The sequence below is a fragment of the Schistocerca cancellata genome, chromosome 4, assembly GCF_023864275.1.
Source record: "Schistocerca cancellata isolate TAMUIC-IGC-003103 chromosome 4, iqSchCanc2.1, whole genome shotgun sequence".
Classification (NCBI taxonomy): domain Eukaryota; kingdom Metazoa; phylum Arthropoda; class Insecta; order Orthoptera; family Acrididae; genus Schistocerca; species Schistocerca cancellata.
Genome location: NC_064629.1, coordinates 890510017 through 890527565, shown reverse-complemented (window position 1 = coordinate 890527565; position 17549 = coordinate 890510017). Strand labels below are relative to the sequence as shown.

The 17549-nt window shown below is 41.9% G+C and overlaps 1 protein-coding gene across 1 annotated transcript in view; it reads right to left on the bottom strand.

The window, feature by feature from the left end:
- LOC126184491 (uncharacterized) overlaps positions 1–17549 on the bottom strand; it is a 1094025-nt gene that overhangs the window by 476734 nt on the left and 599742 nt on the right. The window contains exon 5 of the mRNA XM_049926884.1: positions 2903–3340. Coding sequence (XP_049782841.1) covers positions 2903–3340 — 438 coding nt within the window. The remainder of the gene's footprint in view (positions 1–2902; positions 3341–17549) is intronic.

Here is a 17549-nt window from a genome sequence, read left to right as displayed (position 1 = left end):
GTAAGATAATGAACCAATCAAGATTATTGTGTAGTTACTCAGCTCATGTCCGGGAGTCATGCAGAAACTATATTTGACTTTGTGGTTAATGAGATCAAATCTGTGCCCTTACAGGTCCTATCTCAGTCAGCGCATCCCGCAAATTCAGGTGTGCGACACATTCAGTTGTTCCGTAGTTACTGGAATGGAATTCCATTTGAATAAACGCAGGAGGGGTTGGGAGGGCAGTACCTTTACACTCCTCCGTATATACCCAAGAATATATTATTGATTTTTATTACATGGATAAGATTTCGCTATCTTGCCCACACTTGGTCCGAAACGAAATCCGAAAATCCTCTTTTGCGGTGATTCCAGGATAGAATCTTCTGTGGCGATTTCGAGATAGAATGTGATACATGTGCAGTTTTCACGCTACCTCACTGTTCATTTTCAGCCATTTGACAAGCACTGCTGCATAAAGGCCTCTTCTGCACCTCTCTACGCATTAGAGATTCCAGCTATATGCGTCCATATTGCTCCTGATTGTTTTCTAATTTTCTCTACCCAACTTCTAGTAGGCCGTCACATGGATCATCTCCTATCTCTTGGAATCCATGAAAGAGCTTCTTTGGACCATGTACGATCCATTCGCATAGCTACATTTCCTGGTCACTTCTATTAAATTTTCGTTAAATTCATACTTACGTTTTCCACCTCAGTATGTTTCCTGCTCGATTCGCGAGTTTTCCGGTCTTTCCTATTAATGCATCTTTCAGTTTCCTGCCGAGTAATCCTCATCTTTTGAATAATTCTCGATGACATCTAAGTCAAAGCTGGTGATATAGACATACTGCGTTTGCAACATAACACAAGCTTTATTTTGAAAAACTTACTGGTGTTCCTGCTGATAAAAGAACCGTGTAATTAAAACTTCATCATTCATGAATGGAATATAAACAGTTGTAACTTCCAAATATAAAAGAATGTCAGTTAAATAAAAATAAACTTATACGGGCATAAAATTTAAAGCCATGCGAAGAACAAGAGTGAACCTCATAACACGAATATTTTTAACAAAGCGCAGTACAAGTATACGAGGTAAGACTTGTTGCAATACCGCACCCAGCAGAGATTAAGCGTCATGAATTATTGGCACAAAGCAGAAAATAGTATCTGACTCAGAAAAGGGAATGCCGAAGCAGCTACATATTAAAAAAATACGCGTATAGTAGTTTATATAGTAACGCATATAACACAGCTGTAGACTGCATTTAGACGAACTTTCTATTCTTTCTCGAACTGCATCAGCTAGCGAAGAACTTGAGAAACGAAGAAAATGTTGAGTATAAAAAGAAAGAAATTTAAAGGCATGGAGTGTAGCGCTACATTAAATGTGGCTCACATTTTGTACGTCACTCTCATATCTTGTCAAGGACTCTACAGTGGAGAGCAAATAATAATAATAATAATAATAATAATAATAATACCTTGACGCAAAACGTTTCGCAAACTTCTCTCCTCAGGGAAATAATATAGTTCCGATTTGACCGAGTTAATATATCACACATTTTTCTTGATACCGTGGAAACGACATTATTTTTCTGTCTTCCTTTCAAAGCACTTTCATTCCACCAGTAATAAATTTATTTCTTGTTAGGCAACTGTTTTATTGCAGCTGATAAAGAAGTTTTTGTTTCGTATTTGAAAACAGTATTAATTTACATATCGTTTGGAATCGTGTGATGCCTGTTAGATTTCCAGTTAGTCGTAAGCATAATGCGAAAATTGTGAACGGTGACTGTTGCAAAAGAGTTTAAACACATAAAATTTCTCTTCAAAATAACAGTAATCTTCACAACCACGCTCCAGTGCCGGTGATACACTAGTAAGCATGATGTGGGACGAAGACCACCTAAGAAAATGGTCCCCGTCGTACATACAAATCATATTTTGTTTCTGAAATAATGTACATTATATAATATAATCATTAAAATTTGCCCTAACCGTCCGAACAGCACAAAAAACTGTAGCACTTCCTCACTCTAATGTGCCACATTTGATAACCATTCCACTACAGGCAAACATTAAAAACCAGCACTGAAGGAAAGAAACAGATAGACAACATTGAAGTATTATTTTTTATTGCGTGCCAAATATATTGTGCGTTTCCAGCTTAGCAGAATCACTGAAACACCTTCCAAGGAAGATAACATGTTGTTCATTTGGCCAAGTGCAGCGTGAACACAGTGTTAAGTGTTTTCCAAGTACAGGCACTATTTAGCGTGTAGAAAATGTAACATCATGTTTGTGCTTATGCTCATGCTGCTTCTTCTCTTTTCTTTTTTGACAAAAACTGTGATTTGCTTATGTTTATTAGCACGATTTTTTAAAATATCGACGTGTCGTGCCATCTTTCATAAAACACGTGAAAAGTGTAAAAAGAGTGCTGTTTGTCTCAAAAACTGGTAATTAAATATTTAGGAAATTTGGGAATAGAGAAACAGGAAAATATATTTATATCATTATTACATAAATATTACATACACAAAGCCAAAAAATTAATGTTAAATTACAGGCATGTACTTTTGCAACAAGCATTAATTGTGCGAGCAGAAGCCATTCAAAAAGCTTGTGCTTGCATTTAACATTAGTTGCTGTGAAACAGTTATTAAGCATGTTAAAAGTACTCTGTATTTCCTACCTGCTGTGTACCTTCATTCCAATGTCAAAAAATTAATTTTAAAGCGTGCTGGAAGAAACAAAGAAAGACATTATAGGCTAGAGACGAATAACAAAGTTTCCCGCCTCCCTGCGCTCCTGCGGCTAAGAGAGACGACGTACGCGCAAAGAGCAGCCTGCAGGCAGCAGGGGACGGGTTTGTTGTTCGTCTCTGGCTCGAGGGTGCCTGTGGGATACATACTTTTTCCCGGGTACTGCGTCAAACTAGTCCGCCTCGGCTGTCCGTCTTCGTCAAATAGCGAGCTGTTGCCATTGCCATTGCCTTGCCATTGCACTTCCTGCCTTACTCCGTTATAATCCTTCTGGTTGGCACCCCTAATGCCAACTAGAGGGTTCTCTAACTGAGACTCAATGCCGTCAAACGACGTGGCATTTTCCGAGGATATCACCTTAACTGAAATTGACCCCGAATAGGAAGCAGTCAGTTTAGTTTCCGAGTCATCGTAATCTATTTGAGTTTCTTCTAGGGACGGTTGCGGGTGCTGGTGCGAGGTGGGCGGGGAGAGAAAGTACGGATACAAGCTGGGGTACCACAACTCTCGGAAATTTCCTTGCTCGGGGTCATACGGGTAGAGTGCAGAGTCTGTGCCAGATAAATCAAGGGAGGCTGGTAGAACGTCTGAAATGAAAACAGCAGGAAAAGAAACAATCAGTGCTGTGCTCACAGTGGTAGGATGACACATGCAGTGCAAATAGAATACTTGAGTACGTCTAGGGAGGCGGCCGGAGCGCCGGCGTGGGGCTTCCGGCCGCCTGCGTTACAACTAGCAACACAAAACGTCACACTACCGTATCACTAGGATTTCCTCAACGCTTTCCACAACATTATTTAAAGTAACTATTTTGTGCTTTCATCTATGTTTATCGCAAACGTGAATGCTAAGACCTGGACGATGCATAGCTGACATGCATCTTGCTGTGATGGTGCTCAAACAGTGAGTGGTGCGCCGCTCAGCTACCGTACCGTGCTGCTCGAGCATCCGCAAGCCGGACGGTGAACGCAACTTCCCGCACTTAATGGCTTCAGTTCTGACGAAGCGTTACTATCAGCCGTTCCCTCCGGTCGCGGATGCTCGATTTTATCATTAACTTAAACTTCCCGAATAAGAAACTCGTATTTTGTATTGCGATGCGACAGCACTTACTTAAATGACATTCCTCACCACCAACATCTACATCTTGTAAGTTTCTGATCCGTCGAAACAAAACAGACCAGATAAGGGTGCATTTAATTGATCCTGGTTCCCATTTATTTATTGAAAGACTTTTCTTTTAAATTTTAATGAGTACCAATCGTAAGATAGTAAAATATGTGAAAAAGGCAGATGACAGACGTCTACATTTCTTCCTTTCGAAATCAAGAAAAAAAGATATTGAACTAAAATGTTTTTAAGAAAAATAATACAGAATCAATAAATGAATTCCCCTATAGTAGTTAACTAACTTTTTTTGAAAGAGACAACTAGACTTTTTAAAATTTATGTCGAGTCAGATAAATCTAAATTAATACAATTGTGGGCATTTAACTTACTGGTTTACCCAGAAAGGCGATAGTCAGACTCGCCAACATTGTGAAGGATATATTTTCTTTTTTTTTTTCGAAACACACATATGTCTTTCACTTACGCACACGTATTTCAGTAGAGGTGAAAATATTGTTTTTAAAAGTGCTGGTCATTCTAGCTATATCTACATCTAAGAACACAACACCAAAAAACTGATGAGACAGTGAGAGATGTTAGGTAGGTGCCAGTGCAAGGTGCGTAAAACCTCCTCAGTAGTTTATCAATTCTCTTAGTGCTTTACATCAACTGTGAGGCATACATCCAACTACGCGAGACGGACAAGGAATGTTCTCCTATTTAGTACTATAATCAATATTTTCAACTAGAAAAAGCTACCAGTACAGAAACCAAAAGGTGATGGGTGAAAATAAAATACATTCATTTAAAAATTTATGTTTCTTGGATGTTTGTAACTCTTGTTGATTTACTTCGCGGTGGTACACTGTGTTTTTACTGATTTTTTTCGTCTCCGTGTTTTTAGAAGCGTTAGTGTGTATAGTCAAACATTATATAAATACTCCCTCCATCCCCGACTGTCACTGCAGGGGACATTTTCCACTCCATCCCCTACTTCTAATCACACATCTTCCTCCCCCCCCCCTCTCTCTCTCTCTCTCTTCCACACACATCTGTTCCCTCTTCTTCTCTATACATCTCTCTTTCCTCTTTGTTCCTGGACATGAGTCCCAAAGCCATAACAGTATTTTCTTTGTGTATGTATGTAAGATGTAGGAAACGATCACTGGTCCTCGCAGGAATTTCTGTATACACCGTTACTCAGTTTCTGATGTCATTTCTTAGAGTTTATCGAAACAATTCTCTTACTTCCTATACTGTATGGAGCAGTCAGTTTCTTTCTTCATCTTTCCAAATAAGAGCTGCTATTCTCGGTTCTCATGACCAATATGGTAAAATCAGTGCACAGCTGGAAAATTCATGCTTTAGTAATACATTTGTTAAATGTTTGCCTATATCTTACGTTCGAAACGACGTGTTTCGACCATTGAATTGTAGAATCAATGTGGGCAGAATGGGATAAATATCAGTTAGTTAAGTTCCAAAATTCATAGCCCAGTCAGTTTGCCCATCACATATCACAAACCACAACTTTTAAGTTCTGCTTACATCACATAGCACTATACGAAAGTCTGTAAAAGTAATGTACAATATTCTCACGCAGTGCTAAATCGAAGTGCTTGTTTTAACGCAAGTGATCACACTGTTAATATAATGAAAGTATAGAGACCAATGATTTAAAAGCGCTCAATTTGTATTGGATTGTTCGTAACGGACTTTAATTTTAGGACATACAGTGGGTGTAAGAAGTGCTCAGACATATATTTATTTCGACTTTGGGGTTTCTTTAGCACATACACCAGAAACAGTTATGTTAAGTAACGTAAACAACAGATCTCAGATGCTGTAGAATTTATTTTTTGCTTGGAGTACGGAAAAAATGAAACACACTGTATTAACTAACACGAAACTTCAAAATCTCGTCCATTCCTGTCACAAAAAAGTAGTCAGTAACTTAAAGGGAAGTATTCGGATACCTAAGTTTATTGTTTTTTCATGATATTTGCCGACAGTTTCAACGCTATAGGAGGGATGCATTTTAGTGTCGGAATCATGATAAAGAGAACTATAAAAATTCGTTGCGATACGATGTTTATTTTCAAAAATAGGTACAAAAGAAGAATGTCACAGCATAAGGAGACTGAAACAGTTCGAGGTTGCGTGTAATTGTATTTTTCAGACACTGAATATTACTTGGGGCATACAAGACATGCGTTGCCGTGCTGAGAGCAGGAAGGAGGGCGGCTGCCTCGGACGCTACATTGGCATTTGCCACTTATTTCCGTGGTATCTGACGTATGGTGACAATAGTTTTGACGTTACAGAGCTTTTCATCGTCTACATAGCTGAAATGCGACAAATATCGTCTGAACAGGCGATACTGGTAGTCTTCTGAATAGTTGTTTCTAGAGTGAGAATCTCCCAGTAATGACAGTAGCAATAGGAGAGAAAACTGTTAGAACGTGTTGTGAACATAGGGAGTATGTAGATATATAGAGAGAAAGCGCGAGCGAGACAGAGACAGAGAGAGGGAGAGCAAAGTGGCGACACCCAAATAAGATGAATGGTTCAAATGTGATGCCGACTGAAGTGGAAGAAAAATTGCAAATCTGCATATTCATTACAGTGATATTGCAGAGGCCACTATTCTGTGTATTCTGTACAAAGGAACGTTTTTGAAGTACAGAAAAAGTCAGGACATCAGACGACGACTGTACCTCTCAGACCCAGGAAAATGATTGACTTTGTATATCCTCAAAATGGAGCCCAAAATCTGTGATCCAAAAGTAGTTACTTATTTGCTCAAAAAACGGGTACAGACCTCACTGCATCTCCGATAAGGAATGTGTATAGACCGCAAGACTGTTACGGACGGGTAGCTAGGAAGAAACATACAGGGTGTTTCAAAAATGACCGGTATATTTGAAACGGCAATAAAAACTAAACGAGCAGCGATAGAAATACACCGTTTGTTGCAATATGCTTGGGACAACAGTACATTTCCAGGCGGACAAACTTTCGAAATTACAGTAGTTACAATTTTCAACAACAGATGGCGCTGCAAGTGATGTGAAAGATATAGAAGACAACGCAGTCTGTGGGTGCGCCATTCTGTACGTCGTCTTTCTGCTGTAAGCGTGTGCTGTTCACAACGTGCAAGTGTGCTGTAGACAACACGGTTTATTCCTTAGAACAGAGGATTTTTCTGGTGTTGGAATTCCACCGCCTAGAACACAGTGTTGTTGCAACAAGACGAAGTTTTCAACGGAGGTTTAATGTAACCAAAGGACCGAAAAGCGATACAATAAATGATCTGTTTGAAAAATTTCAACGGACTGGGAACGTGACGGATGAACGTGCTAGAAAGGTAGGGCGACCGCATACGGCAACCACAGAGGGCAATGCGCAGCTAGTGCAGCAGGTGATCCAACAGCGGCCTCGGGTTTCCGTTCGCCGTGTTGCAGCTGCGGTCCAAATGACGCCAACGTCCACGTATCGTCTCATGCGCCAGAGTTTACACCTCTATCCATACAAAATTCAAATGCGGCAACCCCTCAGCGCCGCTACCATTGCTGCACGAAAGACATTCGCTAACGATATGGTGCACAGGATTGATAACGGCGATATGCATGTGGGCAGCATTTGGTTTACTGACGAAGCTTATTTTTACCTGGACGGCTTCGTCAATAAACAGAAGTGGCGCATATGGGGAACCGAAAAGCCCCATGTTGCAGTCCCATCTTCCCTGCATCCTCAAAAAGTACTGGTCTGGGCCGCCATTTCTTCCAAAGGAATCATTGGCCCATTTTTCAGATCCGAAACGATTACTGCATCACGCTATCTGGACATTCTTCGTGAATTTGTAGCGGTACAAACTGCCTTAGACGACACTGCGGACACCTCGTGGTTTATGCAAGATGGTGCCCGGCCACATCGCACGGCCGACGTCTTTAATTTCCTGAATGAATATTTCGATGATCGTATGATTGCTTTGGGCTATCCGAAACATACAGGAGGCGGCGTGGATTGGCCTCCCTATTCGCCAGACATGAACCCCTGTGACTTCTTTCTGTGGGGACACTTGAAAGACCAGGTGTACCGCCAGAATCCAGAAACAATTGAACAGCTGAAGCAGTACATCTCATCTGCATGTGAAGCCATTCCGCCAGACACGTTGTCAAAGGTATCGGGTAATTTCATTCAGAGACTACGCCATATTATTGCTATGCATGGTGGATATGTACTATAGAGTTTCCCAGACCGCAGCGCCATCTGTTGTTGAAAATTGTAACTACTGTAATTTCGAAAGTTTGTCTGCCTGAAAATGTACTGTTGTCCCAAGCATATTGCAACAAACGGTGTATTTCTATCGCTGCCCGTTTAGTTTTTATTGCCGTTTCAAATATACTGGTCATTTTTGAAACACCCTGTACATTAATGAACAGAAACGGATGAGGAGCCGACATTGATAGTTGAATATCTAAGTCACCTTGAAGACTTCTGGAATACGGTCGAGTGATGAAAGCAAATTTTTACGTTCTTGACCGAGTGAGGTAGCGGAGTGGTTAGAACAATGGACTCACATTCGGGAGGACGACGTTTCAGATCCGCGTTCGGACATCCAGGCTAAGGTTTTCCGTTATTTCCTTAAATCGCTCCACTCAAATGCCGGAATACTTCTTTCGAAAGGGCACGGCCGATTTCCTTCCCCATTTTTGAAACATTCCGCGCCTGTGCTGCGACACTAGTGACCTCGATGTCGACTAGACGTGACATAGTCTCAGCCTCAGTGCTTGTTTCGAGGTACGTAAATTTCGCCAGTACCAGAAGCAAGTGCTTCTCTACGGAAAGCAATATAACGCTTAATGACACAGCGAAAGTAAACGTGCAGTAAATTACGACGAAACTACGTTTAGAAAACAATTTCATCTTCCAACAGAATAGTGGACCGTCGCAAGTAGAGCTCGGTACTAAGATGTATTCCTGTACAATCCTTCAAAATAACGGGAAATTCTGCACCAACTTAGAATTCCAAACTATAGGAAGCAACAACGATGTGAAGAATGTACGTACTTCAAGGAGTATGATGTGAAATACTTGCAGAGGGGACTTCTAAAATAGAAGAATCTATACTACGAAGTGTAACCTTTCTACAGGAGTAATAGAAAATTATTTACGACGTCATTTAGTCTATCACTATGCTCTGCTTCTTTTCTGTTTCTAATTTACAACTAATCATCATATTATTCAGCATACGTGGTGGTTATAATTAAACTTTCGCTATTTGAGCCAGCGAACACTGAAAACTATTTACCGTATGGGTACCCACCTTAATGGGCTTGATGTTTAGACTGTGCGCTGCAGGATTTGCGGCCGGTAATGGTATGGCGACGTAGGGTGGAAACACAAGCATCAGCGTGCATTAAGCTACAGACAATTGAAACGGGTCTGGAAAAGGCGAGAAGGCTTTACTCGTAAAGCTTCTTTGTTTATCAAAACAACAGTAATAGCGCTGCAGCTAATGTTAGTATTGATGCCTTAAAGGAATGCGGAGAGATCCTCTTTCGACACCGTGGTTGAAGAACATGGTGCGAAAGTTCGAATAGCTAGCGACTTGGGAATTTCTCCTGGGCTTGCGGTAAACGCTATGACCTAGAGACCCATTGGGTTTACGGCGGTCAAGCACGTCCAAGAACGGCAACCCACCCACACGGATCGGTATCTGTACGTCACCAGCACAGAAACAGTCAGTTCTGAGGACCTTAGTACATCGAGCTGAAACCGTCTCAGACGCTGAAATCTTGCCGAGAGAATTGAGCCACTTACGCAAAGTTTTTAAGGAAAATGGTTACAACAACAAACAGATCTCACCTCACAAGCATTGTCAACCAAGCCTCAAAGGAAGAAGACCTTTGAAGAAGACAGCAAGCAGGTTGCATTATTACCGTTTTGTGGTTCGACAACAGGGAAGATTAGTCGGCTCCTGAAGAGGCATAAAATTGACACAATCTTCAGGCCTCCGGCAAAGATCGGGCAACTAATGAAATCTGTGAAAGACGATGTAGGCCTCAGAACGCCAGGAATTTACAAGATAACGTGTGGATGTGGGCAGTTATTTGTCTGCCAGACTGTTCGCACTATTGAACAGCGCCGCATAGAACATGATAGGTGTTACCGTCTGCGCTATCCAGAAAAGTCAGCTGCAGCGGAACGTGCTCTGGAAAAAGGACACCGAACTGCATTCGATGAGACGTATGTTATTAAACGGACTAATGGCTTCTGGGATAGCGTGATAAAAGAGGCCATAGAGATTAGAATTTCTGACAACACCTTCAATAGAGGCGGTGGACTGCAGCTGAGTACAGCGTAGACTGCGGTGTTGAGGCAGATGAAGCGGGCCCGGCAGTCGCTTGGCCAAAACATTGCCATATATGGTGCGGGACCGAGCACCAGTGACGTCACGAGTGACGGCGCGGCTATATAAGCACGGCAATGACAACCACACGACTGTCATCCACTTGACAATGGCAGAGGAGATCTCTGCCGAAAGCTCGTGGGCAGTAAACCACTTGACGCAGCATGAAACCCGAGGATGTTTTATTAACGGATATCGCCGCGGAAGCAAGTATTCGTACAAAATGTTACCCTATTTTGGAAATTAAAATGTGATCTTTTCGAAGGTTTTTTCGTTATTTCTCTTCCACAGGTCCTTAGAAATCTTTCCACATAGTTTCATTGTCCTACGGCCACTCGCTTTTCATGGGCGCCCTCTCAAATAGCGGAAGTTTAATTATGACCAATCTGTAACGCAGTAGAAGTGAAAATATCTCTCTGCTGTAACACATATTGTAAGTTGCAGGCACTTAAGATCCATGTCCTTGTCCACACATATCAATAAAAATTAAAAACCACAGAATTTCAGTACTTCTTGTTAGGTTCGCCAACAGTGAGTGAATGACTGAAGTTCTTCAATTTGGCGTAATATGAATCATTTAGTTTTCCAGTTTCCGTTATCAAAGAAAAACTACGGCATCTGAAATCTGCTCTTTGTGTTGTTGTTAGGACAATGATTAGTGTCATAAAAAAGATCGAAACCTTAAATGTTTAACTCAATGACAGATATTTAAATCAAATTTTAAGGACATTTCTGATAATTAAGTTCTTTTTCTGGAGCAGCCTGAATTAACTCTAATTCTGTCCAAAAATACTTATTCGGACATTTATTTACACTGTTTCATGGACTATTGCGTTCGCCCCGGTAGCTGAGTGGTCAGCGGGACGAAATACCTTGCAGAGGGGTCCGGGTTCGTTTCCCGGCTGGATCGGAGATTTTCTCTGCTCAGTGACTGGGTGTTGTGTTGTCCTAATCATCATCATCATCTCATCCCATCGACACGCAAGTCGCCGAAGTGGTGTCAACTCAAAAGACTTGCACCAGGCGAACTGTCTACCCGACGGGACGCCATAGCCACACGACATTTCATTTCATGGACTCTTGTAATGGACTGTAGGTACACTTATACGCTGATCACCCCGAACATTATGACTAACGACCTACTATCGATGTAAATCCTTCCATGCGATAGCAGCGTCACCTGGAGAGGAATGGCTGCTAGTCACACACGCAGGTGCATGTAGCGTCAATGAGCGTGCTGTCCGTATGTAGAATGGGGAAGTTGCGCGAACTGAGTTTCACCGGGGGCAGATTGTGATGGCCTGGAAGCTCGACACGACCATTTCGGAAGCGTCACTTGTCGGCTGTTCGAAGAGTGCTGTGGTGATTGTCTTCAACACGTGGGGAAACCAAGCTGAAACTACGTCCAGATGTCGTGGCGTTGGGCAGTCGCCCCACATTACAGATGTCGGACGTCGCAGGCTCGGCAGACTGTTAAAACAAGGCAGGCGGCGAACTATGGCGCAGCTAACATCAGACTTTATGCTGGGGGGCAGAGTCCAAGTCTGTCAAAACACATAGTCTACCGAGCACTCTTAACGATAGGCTTCCACAGCCGATGACCCATCCATGTGCCAGTGTTAACACCACGACTGAAATTGGCGCGTGACCATGGACACTGGACGTTGGCTCATTGGCAGAGCGCTGCATGATCTAACGAATTCCGATACCTTCTTTATCACGCCTGTCGGAGGGCGCGAATCCGTCGGAACAGCTCCTAGACACCTGTGCTGCGGGGCGAAGACAAGCTGGGAACATCGTACAGATCATGTTTCCTGACGGTAGTGGGACTTTCCAACAAGATAATGCGCTATGTCCGCAAGGCCGGGACTGTGATGGAGTAATTTGAGTAACACAGTGGCGAGTTACAATTGATGTGGTGACCTCCCATTTCACCACCACTGAACCTGATCTGGAATGTGATTGAATGTGGCGTCAGAACTCACCTCCCACCTCCTCGGAATGAATCGGAAATAGGTGACTTGTGTGTGCAAATGTGGTGGTAGCTCCCTCCAGCGACCTATCATGGCCTCATTGCTTCCATACCACGAAGCGTCGCCGCTGTTATCAGTGACAACGGTGAACTTACCGGCAGCTACGTTGGTGGTCATCATGTTCTGGCTGATCAGTGTACATGAGTCGGTGAATGTGTGTTCCTTGTTGATGGGACATGTGGGTAATTTGTTCGAAGAACTAATCTTGCATTCCAAGCAGAGAGCAGAGCTTGTAAATACTTTACGAAATATGCAGTAGATTTATACCGGCGTGGGTGGCGATAGTCAGTCGCTGATATGGTTCCCGTGGTTCGTTAGTGCCTGGCTTATAATTTTAAGGTTGCCTCGGCTGCAAATACTGGAATAACTATCATCTACACTTCACATCACAGTAAAGGTCTACTATTCTTAGACACATGAGTCCTTATTTCAGATCTGACGCCAGAACTATAATGTTTAATGTCATGTGAGTAGAACATGGCATTAATAAAAAGTCGCATACAACTTTCCTTTATTTACTGGTCTTTAATTTGTATACATGACACCATTCAGAAACAAAGTCCAGGGAACTTATTTGCGCTGATGATACTGTGGATACCTCTCAGGGTCAAAGTGATAGCAAGCTGAAGCAAAAGCAACGTCAGAGCTGAGGTTGCTGGATGAATGCTCCAAATATAATACTCTCTGACCGAATCCTCAAAAGACCGATGAAACAGCTTCCCATCTAAGGAATAAACAAGAAAGCTAGAAACCTCTCGTAACATTTAAAGATTAGAATCTCTAATACTGCATCAGACGATATACAGGTCACTGACGTACAAAATCCATGAAAGTCAATTACAAAACTTGGAACAATATACTCCAGAAGTTAACAATAAGGGTCTGGGACAACAGTCGGCAGATCATCAGCTTTAGCTCTTTGGCACTGACACGCAGAATACTGCTGTTCGAACTGACTAAACAGTGTTCTCACTAAAGTCACTGACACACAACTCAATCAAGCAATGCTCCTCATCACAGGGTGTATTCGCTCCACAAACACACGCTGGCTATTGATTCTTATTAATGTTGCACCACTATCCATAAGAAGATCACAGTCAGTGATGAACGTATTGACAAGAATAAAAGAAAAAAAGAATCACGACCATAATACCAGCCGACGGAGGTCAAGAAAACCGTCGTGGTAGACAGCACTCAGTCTGCAGAACAGGCACTTCAACATGCAGTATGCCGGGAGCAGTGAGTTGGTGCGCCACCAACCAGTTAAAACTCCGTGGCAGCGAGCATCAGGTTTTCATCCTCCCCGATGACCCTGGCGCTTACTGAACCTGATAAGAGCTGAGCGGGACAGATTCAGAAGATTACTGCACCAATGGAGATGACATTTGCATGTTACCTCAGGCATTCGAAGGGAAAATCGAAGGCAGTCACAATTTGCCTGCAGAAGCTTCTGACTAGATACATTTTGGCTACTAAAATTTCTGAAGATGCACGCGTCTGACGAGCGAAACCGGTGAATAAAGAAAAGTTGTACGCGACTGGTGACTGCTTTCTTGCAGTCGCTGTTTCCCCCGTATGGGGTGCCTGCGGTCGCTAGAACATGGCGTGGTGTACAGACAAAGGACTGTATCGTAAGACAGATACGTCCAAACAAAGTACTTTACAAACCTAAGTGAAAATTTCTATTACTAACTGCTTTCATGACATGGAATGGAGCGACCAGAAAATCTGAAAATACAGCAGTCATTTAGGAAATACAGCAGTCATTTTGGAAGCAATCCAATCATTAAATACTAAGCTGGGATACTTATCAATTGTTATAGAAATACTACGTAACAAATTAGCCTTTGCGTACTGCGTTTGTGTCTACAAATATTGTTTTAATAAGGGGTAAAATAAGGGGCGAGGAGCAAAGAGCTCCGACTTAAAAAGGACGTAATTGTGTCTAGAACTAAACAAAGTTCTTTCAGTCCAGCATAGACGACTAGGTACCACACTCTTAGATGTGTCTGGCAACAGTATCCCCGATAGTAATTTTCCATGCACTGAAACGATCGATAGATGCTCCTTAAACGTAGAAAGTGTGTCCTAAAAGATCGCAGTCGTTCAACAGAAGTGCTCACTCCGTCACATCGTACTTACATTCGGGATCACCATTGTTATAGGATTTAGTGAATAGTTCCCTTGCTATTCGTTAGGTGATTGTATAGTTTCATCAGTTTTCTTGTGTCAAATTAAGAGTGTTAACCAAGAGAGAGAGTATTATCTGATCGAGTAAGTAACTTAAGCTTCTGCGTGTTGTTTATTAAAAAATACAGTTCCTCCTAGCTGAATGCGGGCTGAGGACTTCTGAAACTGAAACTATAGGTGAAAAGTGTATCCCGGCTGTATTACACACAGTACCTAATACTCGAAGGTTTACTTCTCCTAATAAACTTCTGCAACGATGATTGAAGGGGAGAACGAACTTATTCCGTAACAAGTGAGGCACTTTGTATTTTCAGCTGAACAGAGCTTTGGACGGTTCCAGAATCAGAGATAGAGTAATATAATTCCCACAAATAGTTTACTTTTGTTCTGTGTCGCTATAGGCTGTCATGGGTTAAAACTTGACTGTTATTCTCATAGAATACTTTAGTTTACATTGCTGTTCTTCATTAAATATCGGCACTAAAATTTTCTTGTTATTCTCGACAACTGCAAGATCCACAAGGAAGAAGTTAGGGGAACAGAAAATTTAGAGAATAAATTACGTAATACTTGAGTTATGAGACGTAAACTGATCTTACAGAATCCGTATGAGATACACGACAAACGACCTGTTACAACACATCTCAGTGTGACACTCAATACATGAACATACCTCACGAACTATGTAAGCACGTTCCCTGGGTCTTTTTTTATTATTGTTTTATTGTTTTACTGTACAATGAAGAAATGTAATGAGCATTTCCATAGCTGTACAAAACACAAGAGGACCCTTGTACCGTACCTCTCATTGCAGCACAATTTCGCGGCACATTCGGCTGATCATATACGTTGACTTTTTCTGCTATTTGCTGTCAGTGTGGCACAGCCGAACTGTGTAACTCTTCTGAAGCTTTCAGTCATGCGCTATGTAGACTACAATGTCATCGATTACTTAACTTCTTATGTATCAGGCAGTGCACTATTTGAATTTATTATAGTCTTGTACAGCGGAACCACGTAATCACTGAGGGAAATTATCAACTTTGGATTTCTCAATAGATAGGTTCTAGTGAGCTTAATTTGCTAGCGACTTCGTTAAGCATTTACAGGGAGCCAAGTTAATCTTCTCGATGTTGCTTACGAGAGCCTGTGAATTGTGGAACTTATGTTTTTATAGGATTGGATTGGATTTTTTGGGGGAGGAGACCAGACAGCGAGGTCATGGGTCTCATCGGATTAGGGAAGGACGGGGAAGGAAGTCGGCCGTGCCCTTTCAAACGAACCATCCCGGCATTTGCCTGGATCGATTTAGGGAAATCACGGAAAACCTAAATCAGGATGGCCGGACGTGGGAATGAACCGTCGTCCTCCCGCATGTGAGTCCAGTGTGCTAGCCACTGCGCCAACTCGCTCGGTGTGTCTTTTTTATAATTCCTACGGTTACGGAGTCCAAATTCTTAGTTAACTTGAGACGTTACAACGAGCGTGTACAACACTAAATCCAGCTGGCACTAGAATTCCAGGTTGGCCTTTATGAACCAGCAGCAGCCCATCACAATTACAACAAGCAAAAACTCTATACAGCGCGTAATAAAATCCAAAACTGAAACCATTCGTGCCCAGAGAGAGGAGATGCGTTAATCACTGCATAATTAAGACGGTACACAAATAACTTCCAATGCTCAATTAGAAAAACTGAAATTTGTTTTAAATCACAGTACTCAGGCCTCACGAAAAGTGTGAATGGAATCATGTCAATTTATATGAGGTGTCATGCATATGATTTGTCCATACAGAGAATTAGCTGCGGTTGCGCTGTGCCAGTTTTTCTGACATTGACAACGTTCCACTTACGATGGATTTTGAATACATAAAACAGTTTATTTCAATTAGGGTATGGCAATAAATATTAATTCACGTAATGAGTAGACATTCTGATTCTTTGCTCCCAAATTGAAATGCTATTTCCGGATCTCTACTACTACGAAGCGCTATGAACAACGAGTGACAATTATTTGCATTCGATCTGCACGAATAAAGACACGATTAAATATGGAGGCCAGTAACACATGATGACTTGCCTCAAACCGGTAAGCCTGTTTGGTGAAGCCGTCATTCACTTTGGTAAGTGTGATGTGGAATAATCAGGTCTGGCAATGTGTCCATATGGAAATAATTCCTGATGGCTTCTACCTGACTCCAAACAAAGATTGTACTGTGTACAGTATGAGTGTTTCACGCGAATTTGTGGGTGACGAAATTAAGAGCCTGTTTAACGATCAAAATACAAACTGAATGAAAGCTTTATCAGTCGTGCAGAAGAAGACTTCTTGAAAATTCCTTGCAATGTGTGATCAAGCATTCTCCCTTTCTCCTATTGGAAAACAACATTGTAGGACGAATACCAGAAATAGGAAATTGTTATCCGTGGCTCACAGAAGCTAAGATCGGATAAGATGATTACTCCGCTAGTTTGTGCGGTGCTCCTCTGCAAGATTCGTTCACCTCTCCAGCATCCAAACTGCAGTAAAATCTGAAGAAAACATGATCATAAAACAGGAGATGTTGCCAATTCACACGTACTGCTGTGTATTAGGCACTGGCGTCTGTACGCAGGTGTCAAGGGTCAGCTGCTGAAATAAATGTGTGAATGCACGCCAGGAATTGGTGCACTTCCAGTAATGCCAACACTCGAGATGTAGCTTTTGATACTACATTAGAACGTTGATCAGCTTATTATCGTTCCGTTTTGTAATTCATTGATACCATACCTCGCAGATGAAGAAGAGACTTCCCCTCGTGTTATCCCTAAATTTACTGTGACAGATAAAAGTACGTATATAAGTAGGCTTGTAGGGTCATATTATAGGTTTCCATTTCTCAGTTCTCAGTCATTTAGATTACAGTATCAATGAATACTGTCCTTTGAATTCACCACGTTTGCTAGTATAGGGCAATAGCATACCGGCGCGAGAGTTCTGTTTTACGCGTCTCTCATAGCACTATTTTCATCGAGTCTGTATTCTCTAGACTCATATTTAGCTTATC